Source organism: Ostrea edulis, chromosome 3, assembly GCF_947568905.1.
Source record: "Ostrea edulis chromosome 3, xbOstEdul1.1, whole genome shotgun sequence".
NCBI classification, from domain to species: domain Eukaryota; kingdom Metazoa; phylum Mollusca; class Bivalvia; order Ostreida; family Ostreidae; genus Ostrea; species Ostrea edulis.
Window position 1 is genome coordinate 29463003 of NC_079166.1, and position 23429 is coordinate 29486431.

The window sequence follows — 23429 nt, forward strand, 5'->3', positions numbered from 1 at the left end:
TATATTGTAAACATGACCTGATATATTCTTTAAGTACAATGCACTTTGTTATTTGTTTGAATGACATAACCAAATATAAAACAAACGTTCTGATGAATACAGCAGACCACCCAACGAGCGATGATCATCGCTGGCAGAAAAGGTTAATAGATAACTTTCATTTTTAAGTACCTTGTAAGTACCTTGTGACTATCGCTGGTGAATCAAAAAAGTAACGTTAACAAAGAGTTTCCACATTAAAGAAAAATGTGTAATGACTTCCGATCGAATTATCGAAACGAGCCACATAATTAAAGTATGCTTTTGTCGTGCACTTACCATCGTGATTAAGTACTGAATCCCAATTCAAACCATTTTGCTAAAAATGTTTGCGAAAAAATGTGAGATCATGAAAATAAAGATAACTATCACTTAATAGACAATGAAAATAAAAATCAATCAATAAAACACTTTGTTTGACCTTTCGTCATCGTACACCACAACAATATGTTAATACGTTGATCAGTGGTTTCATTGAAATGCTAATATCTAAAGGTTGAAAACGAATTCCCATAAAAATCCTAGCTTAAGCACCGTCTATTGAAAATGTCAGTAATATCAATGGATATTGTTCAATGAATTAAATGGATCTGTGTAAAACAGTGTAAAACAGTGATTTGTACTTCTCAAAGTTTTTTCAGCTTGGTAAATGCTCTATGCCAAGACTCTTTATATGAAAGGTACAGATAATAAACAGGGATCAATCTCATATCTCCAAAAAGCAATGCAAAAAAGAGAGTTGGGCAAACACAGATTCTTGGATATATCAGAGGTGGGATCAGGTGTCTAAGAGGAGTAAGCATCTCATGTCGACATGTCACACACGCCGTGAGTCCTATGTCTTGATCAGGTACACGGAGTTATACGTAGTCAAAAGCAGTGCGCCAAGAACTGCTTAACCATCGGTATAAAGCACACCAGACAGCAACGATAGCTTGTATTGGCAAACTAGATAATTATAGCGACCATGTAATTTGTGAAATGCTGACTTTAAACGAGACTGTTGAATCCCCTACACTACCAACTTGTTTGTCAGTAACCTGCCTTGATTCTAAATCTGACCATACGCAGAAGGTGAAGATAACGAAGAGTGATCAATCTCATAACTCCTATAGGCAATACGAAATAGAGAGTTGAGCAAACACGGACCCCTGGATCAGGTGTCTAGGAGGAGTAAACACCCCAAATCGACTGGTCACACCCGCCATGAGACCTATATCTTGGTCAGGTGCAACGTTTTGCGTATCGAATCAGTTGAGAGATATAAAAACCATATGCATATAATGGAATATTGCTACAGTAGAGGATGGAGAAGGTGCAATTATCCCGTTTATCATACAATTGAGTTGTTAGTTTGCCGTTAATATCTACTTTCGTTAAAATTTCTAAATATAAAGCATAAGAGAACGACTCTGTGGTGTCTTATAGAGATATATCCTCCTAGAGACTCCTCCTAGGCACCTGATCCCACCTCTGGTGTGTCCAGGGGTCCGTGGTTGCCCAACTATCTATTTTGTATTGCTTGTAGGAGTTATGAGATTGATCACTGTTCGTTATCTTCACCTAGCATCGAATCGACAAATGAATAAAAATCATCAATACCATTAGGTAATGCGTCATCGATATATCCGAATGTCGCATTGCAGAAAGAACTTGTTTGTTTACCGGTGTATGTGTAAGGTGAAGATAACGAACCTGTTTGTTTAGTGTCAGTGTTTGAACCTTAACATTTTTTAGTTTTGTAACCTGGGGACTTAACGGATAAGCATGATACAATAGAATTACACAATACTTGCAAAACAGAAGCATTCTTAAATGGTTTTTGATTCTAAATCGTATTTTCCAGATAAGCAACAACATTAATTTATTTAATGATGAAACTTCCATGTATATTGCTTGTAGGAACACATCCAATCCGAGTTGCTTAAAGTACTGAGGTGTTAGTCGATATCTTATATATGTAGCCAAGATTTTAAGGATGTCGTTAACCCTTTATAGATTAAAACACGCACATGATTTGTTCATGAATAACTTCATTCAGACTTGCTTCATTATTGTTATAGACTTATATTGGTAATGGAATGCGACATTGTATGTCTTCAGTCCGAAAGAATTCCGGGAAACAGTTAATTGACAATGAAGATGCATTTAGTATGCTTACAAAGTCTTGGTGATAGTGTCATTTATTTTTAAATTTAATGTTCTGTTATTGCGATTCCTAAAATCATATATATGTGTACTATATTTTGATCTGGAGAATGTTATTATTTTCTAAACCATGTAATTGTACAAGTAACTTAAACCTACTTCTATTCGATTTGTGGTCATATTATCTGGATTCGTTTGTGTTGGTCACGTGATAGTAAAATGCTATAATGATAGCCTTTATTTATCCAGGATAACACAAATTAGCATATAGCTAGTTTCCATTGCGGCTATGTATCATGGACATTCAGAACACTGTAAGTACATGTTTATTCTTAGGTATGACATATAATATATTGTAGTTTCATTTCTGAACTGAAAATGCAATAAGTATCTATGTTTCGTATAAATTTTCAAGATAACAAGATTTTTCTTTTGTGAATCATACTAACCGGAAGTACATATTTTTATACCATAAACATGTTAGTATATGAAAACCCTTTATGTATGATTTCATTAATCTTCTGAAACTGTATTGATTGTTGAAGGTTGTCATCAATATATTATTTGAATCTAGGTTTTCGTCATTTGGTAATACCAATATATATCGCTTGCTGTTTTGCGGCAAGAAAAATAACTCTGTTTAGTATTTAGAAAATATTATCTGAAATATATTTTATGCTCCTTAGTTAATAAGACTTGCCAAGTAGCATTTGCTTGTTACTTGATAAAGGCAGTGAACACAGGACAGTGATGTGAATTGTCAAAATGTCATTTAATTTGAAAATGAAGAAGTTATACAGCAGAATACCTAGTAGGAGAGAAAATGAGTCGAAAACAAAAATACATGTATCACATACGTATGATTATGCAATATGACCCCCTACAACACATAATGAAATATTGAAATAGAGCTGCTTGCAATCAAATAAGGTGGGTTTTACAAATAAAACAGGCCACAATCCAATTGCAAATTGGATCCGATCTATTTCACTTGAGATTTATTAGTAGCGCGTAGAAATCCATTACATAATATCACATAATATAAATCAAGAACTTTGTATCAGTAAATGAAATACGTTCCGTTATCTCCAAGTTTCCATACTTAAAGAATATTCATGTAAGTAAGTGGATTGAATAAGAAACATCTCGATTAATTTTTGATAATTTTTAACTTCGGTTAGGTTGTCTTTGGTATAAAGAAATAATTTTCATATTCACTTATATGTCGATTCGGTATATCCCAGTGAATTTGAAATAAAATGCATATTTTCTTCATATAAGGAGGTTTGATTGACATCCATGATATACTAGTTAATCAATTTATGACAACGGGATGTCTTCAGCTACATCATCGTTTACTTCCGATATTATGTAGTAATATTACATCATCACCTGCTGATTGTTTTTATGTCTCACAATGTAAAACTTATACGGTACCAATTTTGATGCACCAGATGCATATTTCGACAAATAATGTCTCTTCAGTGATGCTCAATCGAAATTTCTGAAATCCGAATTAACAACACACTTGTAAGAACTATTTTAGGGAAAAACAAAGTGTCAAAAAGTGGAGCAAAATTCGTCCAAGGATAAGAGCAATGCATGAGGGAGATAATCCTTAATTTTGAAATGATTTTCTATACTTTATCACAGCAATTAATATACTCTACTGATTCGATACGTATGGATATGTACTGGGTATGACGAATTCTTAGAGTGGTAGGCTACTGATAAATACGTTGATGTTATAAGGGTTTCTAAAGGCTGGGTTAAAGTCAAGGTTTTCCCACATTCCATGAGCATCATAATTATCTTATTTGCTAATACAACCTGCCAGTAGGCAGAGTGCCGTCAGATGTGTTTCATTACATTTTATAAAGGCAATTTTTACATACTGATTTTGACTTCGGATTGCTCTGTTTATCTGATCAAGGCAGTTAGGTTAACAGTGCGCGTGACCAGTCAAAAGAGGATGTTTATTCCTCCTGGGTAACTGATACAATCTCTTGTGTTTTCTGAGGTACACATTTCCCTATTTTTGATTTCGTATTCATAATAGGATTCGTGAGATTGATCACTTTACATTTTATTAACTTTTTTCATGTTTGTAATAATAAACAAATTTGGCGTGAGGAATTCCATTCTTTCCCTTTGCTGATTTATTCGTGTTATCAATCACTAAGTGATACGAGTAGAATATCATCACTGGAAATTATAATTCATGATAAGGAATGACAATACGGTGGTTCATCCCCTGATCTGATAAAGTGTTCACTTAGAAAGTTGAACTTTACTCGAATTACAAGAGTGAAGTGTGTAACAGGTACCCTAAACCACTTTAAGAGCTCTATGTCAAATTCCTGGTTGGCGTTTCCAGTTACAAGCCCGTTCAATCGTCTGCTGTGTCGACCACTGATACAAATGACACTGTATTAACTACAATTTCAACATCGTAATTTTCTTTAGAGTTGTTATCATCGGTGAGAGTTGCTGTTTCTTGTTGATTTATATCAGACACCTCACGGGTAATCTCTGACTCTCTCTTTCTCTCCTGTCCAATCATATTTTCGTTATTGCATTTTGTCGACGTTAATTCAGTAAAGTTAGTACATTCGTTGTTTGTGAATGAGGATTTTTCTGGACATTCTATGATTTGTAGATAAGAATGATGCTTGTCATCTCCATCCTCATCTGTAATTGTAGCAACTACATGCACATCATTGGGCTGTACATACGATCCTGTATCATCACTCTTCTCCTCACTGTCATCTTCAATGTTATAACCTCCAAGATGTTGATATCCGTCGTTGATTTCTTCGATGGTCTGATAATCCGGATCAACGTAGCTAGTTTCCTCCGGATAGTGCAATTTGATTTCGTAAGGATGCTCTCCTGTCTTTGCAATACTTGGTAATCGTCGTGCCGTCTTCCGTAATTTTTTTGCTCTGTGGATGAAAGGTGAAGATAACTAATAGTAATCAATCTCATCTTGTGGATCTCATGTTAAGGTTAAAATTGAATTGAAAATGATTGCTGATAATGTATTAGATTTCATTGATATTTGTCTGTATGAATTGTAACTTCATGTAGAGAAAAACATTCTCGTACCTCATTTTAAATAGTCCAACACCAATGAAAATGATGGCAATCAATGTTAGAACAAGCCCGATGGATACTGAAAAATTTAAACGTACATTTATCTTTAAATTTGGTTTAAGATTTGTGTGCCTTTTATTGTGACTGAGCATGTACGGTAGGTAGTGGAAAAAGAAATTACTGTCTTGAATATATAGTCACAGATTTAGCAGATGCAAGAAGTGATCAATGTGGATTCTCAAAATATTCCAAAGCACTTGCAGTAAATTTGAAATAGTCAAACTTTTTCAAAATCAACATCATCAAAAGGCATGTTATATCACAATACTAGACAAAAAATTAGAGGTTTTTTAATGAATAAACAACTGATTCTTCAATAAGAATTGAACACGGAGATAATTTTTAATCACCCACAATATTCATTTATTAAACACAATTCTGATTCTTCCCATAAGTGTTCTGAAGTTCAAATTAAATGTCTCTTTAACAATATGAAAAAGTGCAATTTTGTTGTACCCTTCATCTTGATATTTAGCCACATCGACAAAGTGTTAAATATTAACAGTGCTTCTTTATCTGATCAGAATATAGGGTTTATGGAGGGTGTGACAGGTCGGCAGACAGGGGACGCTTACTCCTCCTAGGCACCTGATATCACCTCTGGTGTGTCGAGGAGTTCGTGTTTGCTCAACTAACAAACACGGACCCCTGGACACATCAGAGGTGGGATCAGGTGCCTAGGAGGAGTAAGAATCCCCTGTTGACCGGTCACACCCGCCGTGAGTCCTATATCCTAATCAAGTAAACGGGATACCGATTTCCGCCCCTACTCGGGGTTGAACTCACGACCTGCGGAACTAAATCTCCTAGCAGCATGCAATCAGCGCGCTAGACCGCTCGACCATCTAGGCAAGTCAAAAATATGTGTCGTGTTATATGTGTCGCGGTATATGTGTCACGTTAATATGTCGGAAGTGGCCATGAGTATCCAAATGAAGTAAAATTTTCTGTGCTTTATATTAAATATTTCTTCACTTAGGGCAGTTATGTTCATTTTAGAGTTCATTACTATTTCTGTGCTTTATATGAAATATTTCGAATGCAATGTGTGTCATGTATGATCCTTTTGAATTTACGTTAAATAACTGTATCCCATTTCCATTCTCAATGACCGTGTAGCGTGTGAGAGCGTGGCGAGAATTCCATCGTCACCGAAAGCAAGTTTTTTGACTTGCCTAGATGGTCGCTGATTACATGCGACTAGGATATTTGGTTCCGTAGGTCGTGAGTTCAACCCCGGGTAGGGGCGGAAATGGGTATCCCAATAAAGTGAAATATTCTGTGCTTTATATATATATATATATATATATATATATATATATATATATATATATATATACAAAGCACTAAAATGACCAACGGCACGAACAACCAGATTGTCCATTTTTCGGGACAAACGAAAAGAATTACATACTGTGGCCAATATCAACAGAGCGCAAGAACAAAAACTACATATAAATACATCTAGCACTACAACTACACTAAATCTACAAACGTATTTACAACGCAGACTACATGTTTTTTGGTCTTTAGGCTTGCCAATCAATGTTAAAAGTGGAGCGAATTATGACATGCCTTATTCGTCCAAAGAGCTGATTAAAAATGTCCGAAAAGAAAAACAATCAACTTAATTAATTAATCTATATATACATTGTATTTGTTACTTATTATTATCTTTTATAAATTATTTATTCTGAATGCATGGTTAAAATAGAATCTCTCTGGGTACGAGTTAGCTTTACTATTTGTCAACGTTATTGGGTTAACTTGTTCCGTCGTCACATACAAATACAATATATATATATATATATATATATATATATATATATATATATATATATATATATATATATTATACATGTAGAAGAACACCAACGTTTACTCACTTGTGTGATGACAGTGAACAAAATTATCACTACAACATATGCTGCCAGTACCACCACCTTAATCACAAAATCATTAGTACCACGACTACTGCATCTACACCACCGCATCTACTACTACTACTACTACTACTACTTTTGCCACCACATCTATTATTGTAATTTCTATAACGAATTCCATCGGTTCAATAACTGCTTCTACCGCCATTGTCAATATTACTTCATTCAGATAACAAACATACAACTTACGGATGACAATAATGTGGTCTGAGGACGCTGTCGGGTCTTGATCTGTAAGTGATAAAGAATAAATGTGAGTTGATAGTACGTACTATAAAAACCCGCTCTGTCAAATCGTCGAAATTGTATTTGACTTTAAATCCATTATCTACAAGAAACTTGCTCTGGGACCATGAAATTTATGAGGTAATTTTTAATAGCAATCTCAATTTTCGTTATATTTTCCTTCTATGGAATTATTGAGACTATGATCAAACGTTAGTTTTATGAATCCACTGGCAGTATTCCAACAACATGTAATCCCAAATTTCGGATATCATGAGAACATCATTCAATGAAGTGAAAACATTGAATTGTACAATATACAATCACGAAATTCAAAATGTTTTATTAATTGACTTAAAGAAGTTTCTTTTTTGTTTCACATGATATATGTGTAGTGTTCTGCATTTGTGTTCGAAGAGGAAGGGTGTATTGATAAGCTGACAAGCATTTACTTTCTAGGTATACATGTAATATATATATAATTTCCGAAATGCATAGGACCACTTATACAATTTCAAACATAAATTGTAATACCTGTATTCCCTACAAGAACTGTTGTATTTTCTCGTTGCTGAGAAAATTCGGATTGGAAGTCAGATATACCTGGTGAAATAATATCAAATCTGATAAGAAGTTTGCAAGATCCTGAAAATCAATTTTATAAATAATTCGATGCGTCAGAAGAGTGCCAGGTGTAGTTCCATAGATAGTGCAGTTACACTACTGTTGGCAGCAGCACAAATGAATTTCTCAAAAATCATACCATTTTGATTCTTTAAGAAATGGAATATGTGTATTTCTGAATTAGAGTAGAATAATTTTAATCGCGATGTAGCTAGCTGTGAACGGTTAAAAATATGTCTAGTTTAATATACATTAGGAAGAGTGTGAAACGATGAAATGTGTTCATCATTTATTTCGTACACGATTTACAACTCACAAACACTCTCTCATACACATACATACATTATATATATATATATATATATATATAAAAGCACTGAGAATGCCACGACACTGTTGGTTCTTTAAAACTGAATTAAACGACGCAACCCGCGTCTTTATCAAGAGACATATATTACATAAACAAATAACACACACCACGAAAATCGACACTACAAAATATTGTTTTCAACTTAATCACTCCATATCATTATCTTCCCACCATTTATTCCATAATCACATTGTTTTTGGAATTTTTCCCAATAAATTTATCTGATTTCCGTAATTCTGAAGAATAATTCTATTTTCATCCCGAACCGACCATGGTACAAACTCTCTACACCATCGTCAGTAAACACGCTTTACAACGAAACCACTATTTTTATCACTCTTGTTTCCAATGTAGATTATTGATACTTGTCTGTTTTGTCGTGTTATTTGTTTATGTAATATATGTCGAAAATTGGAGTTTTGAATAACCAACAGTGTCTTGGCCTTTTTAGTGCTTTTATATATATATAAATATATTATAAGAATAATAAGATAATAGTAGTTCAAACGTACAAATAGTTTGAGCAAGATGCATTTTATCTGCGGCGACACAGGTTGAGTTTGAGTTATAGTTTACCATTGCTATTGCACAGTGGATTGCTCGTTGTGTAAGTCTGAAAGTAAACGGAATGAGAATATTGTTGTGACATCAGTAATATTAGTTATACCTCATAGCGGATAACTCACTGAACATTTTGGAAAGCAACACAATAAAAAATGTCATTTTTAGGTCTGTAGCATAAGAATAAAGATTGTGGAAGATATGAGTTAAACTCAAGAATTTATTATAGAAACAAAATCTATTTTGAAATATATGGTATGGTTTGTGATCAAATGCACGTTGAAATACAAAGGAATGTCACGAATGGAAGTTCAAGCATCAGAGATGCATTAGGCTCTAAGGCGGAACAAAGTGACCGATGAATGATGAAGGATTGGTAAAACATATAGTTATAGGGAAAATAGCATGGCATATTCCACATCTTAATTAAACCAAAACTATTACATATAGTTCAGGAATATTGTTGTACATACGTCAATCTGTAATTACTGGCAATCCTCTTACAATGTAAAACTTATACGGTACCAATTTGGACGCACCAGATGCGCATTTCGACAAATAATGTCTCTTCAGTCATGCTCAACCGAAATGTTTGAAATCCGAAATAACTATGAAGTTTTAAAGCTAAATATAGCCAAAAACAGCGTGCCAAAAAAGTGGAGCCAAATTCGTCCAAGGATAAGAGCTATGCATGAGGGAGATAGTCCTTAATTTTGAAATGAATTTCTAAATTTTATAACAGCAATTAAATATACATCCGTATTTTCAAGCTAGTAACGAAGTACTTAGCTACTGGGCTGTAGAGACCCTCGGGGACTAGCAGTCCACCAGCAGAGGCCTCGACCCAGGGGTCATAATCTAAGAGCTAGGCAAATTATTTTATGAGATATGATTGTGGACATCTAGCAAAGAGGTATTGTGATTTTGATTTAAGTCCAAGTGCAGATAAGGTCCAAGAAGAGACTTAGTCAAATGAATGTTTGTCATTTGAATTATTTCTAGAATGAATGTGTGTAGCCTGTAAATGTCTGATAATATTCCGCATGCTAAGTTTGACCTATATTTTCTGGATGAGTAATAAATCTAAAATTCTCGAAGACAGGATTAATCAAAAGTAACTCTATATTCTAGAACAATAAACCCCATGAGGATCCGGGTTAGAATATGTCCTCAATACCCCTTCCTTGCCGTGAGATTCGATTAGATGGCGCAGTCCTTCAGGTGATACCTCAATAACCGAGGTCCCATGTTACAGCAGGTATTGCAAGATAGAGATCCGTCCATGTTCAAAGACCGTAAGGTGGGATAGATCACTTTATGCTTTAAAGCAGCTCGCAACAGAATTATGTTTATTTACCACACTTCTTCGTCAATGGAACTCCTTTTCGAGTTTAAGATGTAGAAATAGAAATATTTGGTACATGTTAAGTATATCTTACAAAGGTCCAATTAGGTTATGGAATTTTCATTTGGGGCCAGGCAATTCAAATAAGGTTAAAAAGGGGTCCATCATATAAGAGTTGGATTGTCTTTAGTTTATTGGTGTGAATTAAAGGGGAAGACAGCCCCCATCCCCCCAAAACCCCACTTCATAAATGATAGGATTAATTATATGATAAAACTTTGTCATACCATTATGTTGATATACAGGCTAGATAAGCTTCAATATTAATTTGAAAACGTTAAAAATTGAAATTCCCGTCATCTATAGAAGCTGCCATGATGTGGAACTCTTTTGTATTCATGACCACAAAAACAATAATTTTGACGTCACGCCGACTGTTTCGGTTTTGATGAGATTCTAAGATCAACAATGATGTGCATGTGATATATTTTACGTCTATGGTTTTACGAATAAATAGGTTAATGCCTTCCTGTCAAGCAGTTAATTACACTAATGCGAAGGGGAGGTGTGAAAAGGTTTTTATTTTCAAAATTCCTGACCCAGCCAAGTCATCTAAAAAGATGTAAACTGTGGATTCATCATTTCCGTAATGACAAGTTGAGGTTCGAGACATTTGTATGAAAAAATGTATACCGTCTGCCTGGTCTGCGACTCGACTGAACGTCTTTTTTCTTAAATTCCCCTTGCAAAAGAATGGGGTCAAATCTATACGACTCCAAACTTAACTGTTCATGACTTGTCATGTTTACAGTGCTGCTGATGAAATAAACCGGAACCGACGGTGTAACGTCATAAATTAAACTTCAATGGCCGCTCTCTTAAAATATATGATAGAGTAATATTGATTTAATCGTTAAGCAAGGATTTTTGTTGTTGAAGACTGTTATGTATAATATCAGCAAGTAATACTTTATTCATAAAAGCAACAATGTGGTTAGGGTTGCCTTTTTCTTTAAGATTATGAATGTTTCAATTGACCTATGTTTTTATGATGATCAAGAACATAAGTGTTTGAAGACAAGTTCAATTCTCAGTAGCTTAACACTAATTCAAACATGAACATTTGTTCTCTAGCTTTCGAGTATACGTAAATAGACATTGATGTTCAGTTTTGTATTCATTATAATATTGCAGCGGTGATTTGCAGATAAAAGGTAATGGTTTCGATTGATTGATTGATTTAATATTGTTTAACGTCCCACTCGAGAATATATCACTCATATGGAGACGTCACCACTACCGGTGAAGGGCTGTAAAATTTAGGCCTATGCTCGGCGCTTATGGCCATTGAGCAGGGAGGGTTCTTTATCGTGCCATACCTGCTGCGACACGGGACCTCGGTTTTTGCGGTCTCATCCGAAGGACCGCCCCATTTAGTCGCCTCTTACGACAAGCAAGGGGTACTGATGACCTATTCTAACCCGGATCCACACGGGGTGGTAATGGTTTCGAAGGTAATAAGTTAAAATATAGATCGGGGAATTGTAATAATCAGACAAAAAGGATTAATGCATATCTAGGGAACGAATATCATTTTTGAAAATACATGATAGTTTTACGCCGGGATATTTCATATGTAAATCAGAATTGTTTTTACATTCTACTTTCACTTCTGTTGGAAATTCCTGCTGTTAACATACTATAATTATCAAGGTTTTTACGCGCAATGTTCACACCAAAATGACATGCATGAGGAAATATCTGCCATTACAATTTGTAAAGATATCAAAAACAAACACTGGGAATGTACATAAAAATATACATATACGCTTGTATACATCATTCATTTATGAATTGCACAGGTAAAAATTTCGTGATCGTTTTATATTTGGCGATGTATTGTATTAAAGTCTGTAATGGAAGAGTCCTTCCGCTACCCATTGTACATATCTATTATCTATATTTTGCAGTTGAATGGCAAGTTAATTCAAATTCAAGCTAAAGAATTATCAACATTCTTTCTGCTAAATATAGTATAAGTCAAACATAATACATATACAACTATACCGGCAAATAGCTGAAAATGTCCCTTGGTTCTGTTGATAGCACGGGGTTATAATGTTTGTCATACCGTCAACGGAGGTCAGCCTCTCAACACATGGGGGCACGATACCTACAAATGAAAATTGATCGAGTTGGTAATGATATTTAAGTGCTAAAACAAGAATGGTTTGGAAATTCCAATTTCTCTCAGTCAATGTAATTTACGGCTGCTTTTCGATATTAAATATCTCCTGTAATTTTTTGTTGTTGTTGCAACTTAGGCAAGATGGCCAAGACCGACGCAGCGAATATTCTTTATTGTTCCAACGTCTGTCATGACGAGGGGACCATGATAAAGCGTTAAATCATGTGCGACGAGTGAACAGAGGATGTTTACTCTTCCTTGGCGATCCTCCTACATGTAACTCTGGTGTGTCCATGGGGACCGTGTATGTACGTCTCTTAATTTGATATTCGTTATAACATTTATGAAAATAATCACTGTCCAATATTTTGATTTGTTTGTCATGTAGACATTGTAAATCTAAACGATGCTTTTCATATCTTATACTACTGATGAATCAAATATTTTTTTCACATCTCATCGTGTTATCAAAATCGATTCCACTGTCATTGTGTATGTTATTCGCTATTTTACATCTCACTTTTCATTGATTGATAATACTTCCAAACGAGGTAATAACTACTGACACGCAATAAAAGATTTGATTTTTTGGTATCGTATAAAAATCCCAACCTCTAATGTATGCGTTCAAAATTAATAAAGGTGAAGATAACGAACAATGATCAATCCCATAGTTCCTATAAGCAAAATAAACAGTTGGGCAAACACGGACTCCTGGATATACCAGAGTTGGGATCAGGTGCCTAGGAAAAGTAAACATCCACTGTCGAGTGGTCAAACTCACCCTGAACCCTATATCTTAATCAGATAAACGGAGTTACCCGTAGTCAAATCCATACTAATGATAGTCAAAATAGATCATATTGTCATTGACCGGTGAGTAGAGCGCTTCGTCACCGGATGATCGCACCTTCACCATGTGTGATCCAAAACGTAAGAAAATGTAGTGACGTTCCCAGCCAAAAGCGTTCCGTTTCCAGAAGAATTTGTTCCGTTCTCGTATAATACCGTTCTTTCCCTCAAATCTATCATTCCCCCAAACCGTTCGTTCCCACATGGTCATTCGAAACTCGCGCGTCATTCCGTCATTACAGGTCAGTATGGTGCTTGGTCGAGATAAAAGAAAAATATCGTTCTTGAATGGAAAAAAAAATGTTTGAAACTTGTAAAGGGGTGGATATTTCTGCAGTAAAATCTATGAAAAATTACACCTAAATGACCAGTCAATTACGATACGACGTAGCATATTTTCATTTTGTCGTAAAAAGCCAAATCTACTTTCACCAGGACTCTGAACGGAAACCTGATCTTAACTCACTGAAGAAAATGTGTTAAAATGGATGATTTATTTTTACAGCAATAGATAAGTAAATAAATAAATGAATATCGATCATGTTACTGTTTTTGAAAAGAAGATCGTGGAAAGGGGATTCTTTTCTTTTCTATTTTCTTTTAAAATTCTATTTCATTTTATTATTTTGCTTTGTCGAAAGCGGACTAGTGAAAGCACAAAAGCCCACTGAGCTCATTTTGGTAGCTGAAAAAATAAATTCGCGTTATAACGCAAACCTTTCACCAATAAACGCGTAACTTTTGCATTAAAATTCGAAAGTTTCTTGTTTATTCGAAACAATTGCGAACATTTATCTTTGTTGACTGCGTAAATGAGGTCAATGGGCTTTCGTAACAAACAAACAAAAGGTCAAAGTGTATGATCTGCTTAAAGTACGGATAACACTTCAACTAAAATGGATTTGGCATGCTTTGTTAAAGCTGTTTGAAACTTGACATGAATTACTTACGCGATATAATTTCAATTAGAGTTATGTCATGTTATGAAGTGACCATAACATGAAGAGTTGCTACAGTAACGACGCACATGAACTAGTTTACAGGACATGGGAGTCAACACTCTAAAGGGACATGAACACGATTTGAGCTGGAACATTTTCGAATTTTATTTTTCCATTTTTGATGTTCAAAATGCTTAACTAAGGTATTTCTCATGGCCAGCAAAAATTTGAATATCAGTTGTCGAGGTACATGAAATATACAGAGCTCACAATTCTTTGTTATGTAAACAAGGCTGGTATTTTGTGTGCCCTATTTTTGTTTACATGTAAGCTAGATACACCAGAAAAAGTTCGTTTAAAGGAGATTTTTTTCTATTTAGAAGTTAATTCTGAATATATTTTAATAGTTTCGAGTGTTTAGCACATTTCAGTTTGTTTTAAACAAGGTATTTTCCATCAAGCAATCTATATATAAACAAAAACATAGCACGATCCTTGTTTACATAACAAGGAATTGTGAGTGTTGTATCTCACTTATAACTCATCAACTGATATTCAAAGTTTGGTTGACCATTAGAAATACGTTAGTTAAGCACTGTAAATAATAAAAATGGAAAAATAAAATGTTCAGCTCAACATGATAAGTCACCACGGTATTGAAACAATGTGAATATTCCCCTATCGGATGTCAACGCAAACTAATTCTCTTTGTTTAAAAAGAAAAATAATTATGATCAACAATTTTCAAATCGAAATTCTTAATTATTATTAATTCATATTACATGTACATGTATTGATCTATTCATCTATTGATGTGGATACATTTATTCTGAATATGTATATGATAAAACTTTTAAAACATTTAATGCGCTATACATACATCCTTTTACTGCTATGAGCCATTGATTAAGGTTTATAAAAATACATGTACCAAATGAATTCCTCTTTAAAATTGCCTGTGTGTTACGTAATAGAGAAAAAAAGTAGAATCTTTTTTTTTTTTAGTTTAGGGTGACAATGTTATAATGTTGAAATTTCGAGTTCACTTGAATATATCGAATCGATAACCGGTTGCAGTAGCTCAGTGGTAGAGCGTTCGCTTCGTAACCTGGGGGTGTGAGTTGGAGTCCCGCTCGTGCTATGACCGCGTCAAACATAGGACGTAAACATAGGTAGTGATTGTTCTTTCGCCAAATGCTCGATATTTAGAATATAGAATCACTGGTTTTTCGGATATGGCCTTAAAGATGGAGGTCCCGTGTCGCAGCAGTTGTTGGCACGTTAAAGAACTCCCACTGTTACTGCTACGAAAATAGTGTCATTAAAGAACTGCAGCAGATCTGAACGGGACTGGTTTATAATTTTTGAAAACAATATTTTTGATGTTAAACATTAAAAACTTAATTCATTTATTGTTTACAGCCCCATTTTGACCTTGATAAAAGAAGAAAGGTAATATTTTAACCTTTGACAGTTTGACAGCTATGAAAATGAGTTTTTTCTTTATGTTGTAAGTCATTATAAAAAAAAGATATTATTATGAATTTTGAACAAAAATCTTAACATTTTTTGGACAACCCTCGTATATCAATGAGAGACATCGTTTTATTCAAGAAGTGAACACAAAGTAAAAATTTCATAAAACTAAACACATTCTGTATTAGTCAACAATTTATCTGATGTGTGTTCAGACCAACAAATCTTATGTCATCAGAATGACTGAACATGTATATTGCTCATAAATGTAATATCTGCAAAAAGGCAAACAAAAGAAGAAATGAAAAAAAAAAAAAAAAAAATCAAAAAATCAAAATCAAAACACCACCCAAAACATAGCAGTGTTAACAAACAGTACGCAATGTATGGTGTTAAACTTAGGCAAAGAAATATGAAAGTCGCTATTTTCATTTATCAAGTGTTCTTCCATTGAGTGATACTTAACAACCCTGTGAAAAAAAACATGTTTGAAATGCTGGCAACTATTGTCGCGTTCATACGAAGAATTTGATTCGCATTAAACGTAAGTTAATGCGAATTAAATCTGAACTGCGTTCATAGGGAGATTTTAATGCGCATTAGTTCACTTCGAATTAAACTTCATGTCGCTATTTAATGCGAATTAAATCTACTTCGCATTAGCTCTATGTGAACGCAAAGCGAAGCTAATTCGCATTAAATATACACGCATGCATAATGGCAAATTTGGGTCACATGCAGCATATCCGTGATCAACTATATATATTAATGTTAGATTTGTGCGAAAAACTAATCAAAATGATAATGATCATTTAAAAAAAACCCATGTACTAACAGCATGTCAATTGTCATTAGATAATCAATGTCAGACGTAAATCTGCACTCTGCATAGACATATTGAGTAATACATATGGAAGGAATTGCTTTTAAATTAGACAAATATAGATAAATATATTTTAAAATAGTGATGATTTGATTTTCCTTCTTACATTTTAACAAATATGCCGCTCATTGTTAAATTCTTTTTATGCCATTTGATGTCATAATATACTTATAATACGTATTAGTAATTAAACATTACGTCCCAGCAATAGTCAGCGGAATGGTGAAAGAGACATTCCGAGTTTTTTTTTAAACTGGGCTAATGAAGAAGCAATGCTTTGTCTAGAATGAATGCTGGTCGTCAGAGGAAATAACAAGTAATTTCTTGAGAACATATAGAAACAAACACGACAAACCTCCTTGTGTGTAGATCAGTTACAGTGTACATGTACAATGTAAACATGTACACTATATATAGGCCTAGTGTTTTGAACAATGAATTCTGTATCTACCCAACATTCATTAAAATAACTATAAAAATAATTTTCAATAATATAGTATATCCTTTAATTCATTTCCTGCACCCTTTACTTTAGAGATGCATACGAATTTAATGTGCATTAGTTTATTTCACATAAAATACTACTAACGTGTGAACGCTATTTAATTCGAAGTAATTTAATGCGTATTATTTTACTTCGCATCAAATCTAATGCGAAGTAAAATTCAATGCGCATCCGTGTGAACGAGGTACTAAAAGCTAACTAGAGTTTTAGTAATACAAAGTATTTTTGGAATAGCAATATCATCCGTCAGACACCCCCAGAGAATAACGAAGACTGTATGCTGTAACCAGAACTTACATTCAGAAATAGATTTCCGTGTCAACATTTCTATCGTGTTTCTATTTTGCAGAGCAATTGACTTTAACTGAATCTGAGGTGAACATTGAACACCAGAGGAATTCTCGACACGATTCTTTAGACACTTCACGAGGCTCCACATATAACTGAAAAAAAAGAAGAAATTCCTGCTTATAGCTTATAAACACGCATGCACAGAAGCGCACATACATACATACACACACATTATCTCTCTCTCTCTCTCTCTCTCTCTCTCTCTCTCTCTCTCTCTCTCTCTCCATTATATAGAAATGAACACTCCTGAGGATGTGGTAGTGTTGAAGATAGTCATTAGTCATTGTTGGGTTGTCAAAAGCTATAGATCAGTCACATTAGTGTAAACTCAGATTGACATTTGGTATAAGAATCTCTATAAAAGTTTATCTCGATGGGGGCATTTTAAAAATAATTTATTGTTTACAACAGAACGAAAACATAAGGAACATTGATCAATATCATAACTCCTATAAGCAATACAAAATAGAGAGTTGGGCAGAAAACGGAACCCTGAATATACCAGAGGTGGGATCAGGTGCCTAGGAGGAGTAAGCATATCCTGGTGACTGGTCACACACGTCATGAGCTCCACATCTCGAGAACAGCTCTATTCAATGGTTCCCGTATTCATCTCTGAAGATTGTTCGATAAAAAAACAACTCACAGTAGCAGGTGAACTGATGAAGATCAATCTCATAAATGTAAAGCGTAGAAAATTAAGAGAAGGACAAACACGGGCTTTGGAGATACGGAGATGGTATCGTGTGCCTAGGAGGAGGAAGCATAGCAGAAAATAGAAAATGAAGAGAAGGAGAAAAACGAACTATTGCACGTACCAGAGGTGGTATCAGGTGCTCAGGGTGAGCTGGCATGGCGTTTCGTCCGATCACACTAGTGGTAAGTCCTACGTCCAGATCAGTATATTTTGTCATGTACATGTAATTGATCGATTAATTGATTGATGTTTTCCGCCATACGCAACATTTTTTCAGTTATCTGGTGGCGCCCAGTTTTTATTGGTGGAAGAGAGAACCCAGATACAATGTACCTGGGAAGAGACCACCGACCTTCCGAAAGTAAACTGGGAAACTTTCTCACTTATCGGCGCGAGGGGGATTCGAACCCGAGCCGACAGAGGTGAGATGCCGTGTGGTTTTGAGCGCGATGCTCTAACCACTCGGCCACGGAGGCCCTATGTGGGAATGCTTAGTTTGTTTTGGAAAAGTGTTAAAAAGCCTATAGACTTGATTCTAAAACTGATTCCAATGTTTGACCAGTTGAGTAGGATTTGAATACTATGAGTCGAATGAAATGCTACCACTTCACTTTCACGATTTTCGCATTGTCGGATTAACAGCGAGATTTTTTTTTAGGATAATTCATTTTTCTCACTGTTCATATTTCTTTTAATCAATAAACATATATTTATAAAATCATGATGAAACTCTCATTTTTTTTTCAAGGCATCCTCGTCAAGTTATGATGATATGTTGTAGTCTTCATATCCTACTCTGTAAAAGCTCTTGCTAAACACTTACTTGCAGTAGTCGGTATCAGTGGGGGTGTGAGACAAACAGCTGGAGGTGATCTCTGTGTTATAGTAGGACTGGTTGAGGCAAGGCGTGTCTGAAATGAAAGATATTTTAGTGTATAGGCAACTGGCTAGGTAACCTTTTAGTTTACGTTTATATCAGAAAGAAATAGAGGAAAAATATTGGTTGAAGTAAAAATCAAACACACAGTGATTTAAAATAGGTAAAAAGTCCCAACGATCTCAAATTTACTTTATTTGGTATGACCTTTGGAGGTAAAAGACTTCTAAATAATTGTATTGGTGAAAGGTGAAGATAACGAACAGTGATCAATCTCATAACTCCTACAAGCAATACAAAATAGATAGTTGGGCAAACACGGACCCCTGGACACACCAGGGGTGGAACCAGGTGCCTAGGAGGAGTACGCATTCCTTGTAGACCGGCCACACCCGCCGTGAGCCCTTTATCCTGATCAGGTAAACGGAGTTATCCGTAGTCAAAATTAGTGTGCCAAGAACGACTTAACAATTGATACATTATCTAACGGGTTTACAAGTACATAATTTACAATAAAATACAGAAGAATAACATACGACATTTTCAGTCAATTATCATTAATTATGAGAAATAGGTATACAAAAAAATTGCATATATATCATATAATATACTTGTAGTATTACACAATATGTGCACTTACGTTAATAATTTTCAGAAAGAATTAATTATGCTTTAATATGCAGTTTTAAATGTACATTACGCGCCTATGGAAATGGCTTACCCTCTTTCTTTGAATTAACAAATACCATTATCCTTATGTAAACTAACCACAAACTTCCACTCCACATTGTTCCCAACGAACGTTTGAGTTATTAGTAAAACACCATGGCTCTTCTCTATCAAAATTCCTGCAGTAGTTTTCTTGAGCGAGTGTAAACATATCATAATTGTGCGCATGTGGAGTCTGTGTCTGCCACCTTTGGCACGATCGTCCGGATTCTGTTATGTTTCTTGGTCCTCTGTGTAACACCCCTGGCAGCCGACAGTCGGTCATCCTGGACTTTCCTAATGGTGTAAGAAAAATCATCTTCGATAGTCAGGTAGGTAAAGGTTACGATCACCTCTCATCTTGTGAATATTGATTGAACATTGTTTAACGTCCCACTTGAGAACATTTCACTCATATGGAGATTGTGAAGTGGAGCGAAACAGATCACAAGCCTTCACTAGCGAAGATGTGCGAAATTACTACTTTTCAAACCATAGCTAATTAAAGTATTCATGTCAATGATATGCATTCTTTTTATCTACTGTCGATGGTTATGCTCTTTCGTTACTTGAAGTATCTAATGTGCTACCTAAGTGTCTGTTAATTTGCTAATTTTGACTTATGTTCAAGTGCTACCTGAGGTGTCTGTATCAATGTTTGTTGCGGTTATTGTAGTCCTGCTTGTTGTTACTGAAACCTCTGATAGAAACGTCACTGCTTCTGCTGTAACTAAAGAGGAACGAATAGTTTGAAGAAAACGGATATACAGTTAGTTACTTAATTCTGTATAAAGAATACAAAATATGTGATGAACCCAAAAATAATTCTAAAAATATTTGAAGAATAATCTAAAGGAAAATAGATAATTACAAAAATAAAATATTGGTTCACAACAGATCTTAATGCTTCCATGCTTGCCATGTAAATTCATGAAGAGATATGAATCTCGTGGAATCCAGGGGTCCGTGTTTGCCCAACTACCTATTTTGTATTGCTTGTAGGAGTTATGAGATTGATCACTGTTCGTTATCTTCACCTTGCATGAAGAACCAACACGTTAGTTCACTAGTCTTAGAATGATCCTGATGTATCACTAGCTCATTATCAGAATTTAATTAATAAAAACATTAATGAATCATTTTGCCCCTGACATACGGAGAAACACTTTATATTTTTATAACATTTTCTAAACTGAAGCTTTCTGTGCCTTAATAGTAGAATATATGATGTTTGCTTGAGGTTTTGGACATAGCTTGCCAGCTACATTGATATACATGTAGCACATCCAATTGATTCATGTTGCGTTTTTCCTGATTGGTCTGTGATGACGTCAGCCACCTTTTGTTTTTACTATACGACTATAATTTGGTACATGTACATCAATTAAATAAATTTGAAATTATTACTTGCATGAAGACGATTCCGGTATTAGAAAGATAAACCAGTATTACTCATTCGCTATTCAAACATAATTTGGTTGATGAACAGCGCTTCCAGTGATTTAAAACGTAAACTTCATCGGGAAACAGTAACACTTCCGCCGACGTTGAAGGCAGTGTTGTATACTGGGAATTCAAAGTGAAGGAGGGATGACTAGTGCCATTACTATATTCTTTTTATCAGTTTAATATATTTCTACCTTTTAATGGCAAATACTTATCTTATGTATTTGCGCAAAATAATATCATAAAATTGGTTTTCACTCGTATTTTAAAAGTGAAACGGTTTAAAAAGTTCATCAGAGTTCAACAGGGGATGCTTACTCCTCCTAGGCACCTGATTCCACCTCTGGTGTGTCCAGGGGTCCGTGTTTGCCAAACTATCTATTTTGCATTGCTTATGGGAGTTATGAGATTGATCACTGTTCGTTATCTTCGCCTTGCACCTATGATTTGTAGCGTTATTTTGGTCAGTGGGTGTTTCCATAGTCCTACAAATAAAGCATTTCAAAGAGCTCCTGCCAAATAGTCAAATCGTTTATGACCGCACAACTATATGTGTGTCGAGGAATGTTTACAAACATCTCGTTTTCAGACTGCAATGTTCGAGGTGGACAGCATGGGGATCACTATCGCTCAAGTAAGCATACACAAGACGGAACATAGATTTATAGGCATAGACAAACACCTTGTATTGCACACAGCAAGACAAACACCTAGCATTGTACTGAAGAGCCAGCCAGTGAAGGTATATCAATACAGGGATGATACAATTGATGGGCCATACATAATAAACCGTTCACTGTACCTCAGTGGTATAGGGTTTCCTTCGTAACTGGAAGGTCATGAGTTCTAGTTCCGTTCACCCCAAAGGTTGCTTCTATACTAAGACGTAAACATATATTGTGATTGATCCTTCGCCATACGTTCAGTATGACAAACGGGAATATTTCAGCTTCTCCATCGTCAACTTCCCATATTTCGTAGAAATATTCCATCATCTGCATATGGTGTTTATATCTCTTAACTGATTCAATACGCAAGAGCTTGTTCTGATTATGATCAGTTTTTAAATCAAGACATGCTACTGACAAATAAAATGATGGTGTAGGTGTTTCAACATTCTCGTTTTAAGTCAGCATTTCGCAATTCTATGGTCGTTATACCGACCTAGTTTGCCAATACAGCCTATCATTGGACCAACTACTATCTGGCGTGTTTCAATCCGATTGTTAGGCCGTTCTTGGCACACTGACTTTGACTACGGATAACTCCGTTTACCTGATCAAGATATGGGGCTCACGGCGGTTTTGACCGGTCGAAAGGAGATGCTTACTTCTTCTAGGCAGCTGATCCCACCTCTGGTATTTAAAGGTGTCCGTGTTTACCCAACTCTTTATTTTGTATTGCTTATAGGAGTTACGAGATTGATCACTGTTATCTTCCATGGTTCGAACGTTTCCATACAAACCAAATGTAGAATGAAGATCGGGATCGGGAGAATTAGATTGAGTAAAAATCAATAGAGGAGTTGCGCAGAAAACATTAAGAGATCAAAAGTTATATATTCACAATGGTGGCGGATCTCTAAAGAGAAGTTCCAAATGTAAAGTTTGAGGACGAAATAACGTTCATTGAAATTGTACAATTTTTTTTATGAAAAACATATGTATGCATATACTTCTGATAAAAGAAAGAGACAAACGATTCAATAAAGAAAACCTACTTTTATTTGGTATTTTTGATGCGTTTCCGCTTGTGATAGTACTACGGACTGTTGATTCATTAGTGCTGGAAGTAATGTTGGCTGTTGTGCCTTTGAAGAGAAAGAGAGGAAAATGTTTCATAAAAGTCCAACAAACAAATAATTTACCACCATGGGTTTGATCCTGTTTGATTAATATTAGTAGGAAAAATTAACAAATCAATATGACGTTTTTCAAAATCAACAAATGTACATTACCTGGTGCAAAATAAAAAATAGCACTAAAAAGTATAACATAAAAAGACATCCTATGATTTTCCGCCTTTGAAAGATCGTTGTTTTACTGAGAAAATGTTGAAAGACGCTAGATCACCACACACTTCATACTTCCGTCA

At 35.0% G+C, this 23429-nt stretch overlaps 1 protein-coding gene across 2 annotated transcripts; it reads right to left on the reverse strand.

The window, feature by feature from the left end:
• Window positions 1–2938: 2938 nt before the first annotated feature.
• LOC125673360 (uncharacterized) lies at window positions 2939–23421 on the reverse strand. Of its 2 annotated transcripts, XM_056160425.1 has the most exons (12): window positions 23293–23421; window positions 23056–23145; window positions 20527–20619; window positions 19950–20186; window positions 19128–19215; window positions 17554–17699; window positions 12479–12584; window positions 9018–9118; window positions 8046–8114; window positions 7476–7517; window positions 5296–5362; window positions 2939–5132 (listed from the first exon to the last, which is right to left on the reverse strand). In XM_056160425.1, the coding sequence occupies exons 1-12, from the start codon at window positions 23339–23341 to the stop codon at window positions 4577–4579; spliced, it is 1644 nt and encodes a 547-aa protein (XP_056016400.1). In that variant the 5' UTR covers window positions 23342–23421; the 3' UTR covers window positions 2939–4576. The 2 variants fall into 2 exon arrangements, with proteins under 2 accessions (XP_056016400.1, XP_056016401.1); XM_056160426.1 differs by lacking the exons at window positions 19950–20186; window positions 20527–20619.
• Window positions 23422–23429: the final 8 nt, after the last annotated feature.

What these genes read in the sequence shown, in the direction of transcription:
- LOC125673360 (XM_056160425.1), bottom strand. Translation starts at nt 23,341, where the DNA reads ATGTCTTTTTATGTTATACTTTTTAGTGCTATTTTTTATTTTGCACCA. An exon ending in ACGGAAATCTATTTCTGAAT is followed by an intron (nt 12,585 to 17,553) that starts GTAAGTTCTGGT and finishes TTTCATTTGTAG; the next exon opens with GTATCGTGCCCCCATGTGTT. An exon ending in AGACCACATTATTGTCATCC is followed by an intron (nt 5,363 to 7,475) that starts GTAAGTTGTATG and finishes TAAATTTTTCAG; the next exon opens with TATCCATCGGGCTTGTTCTA.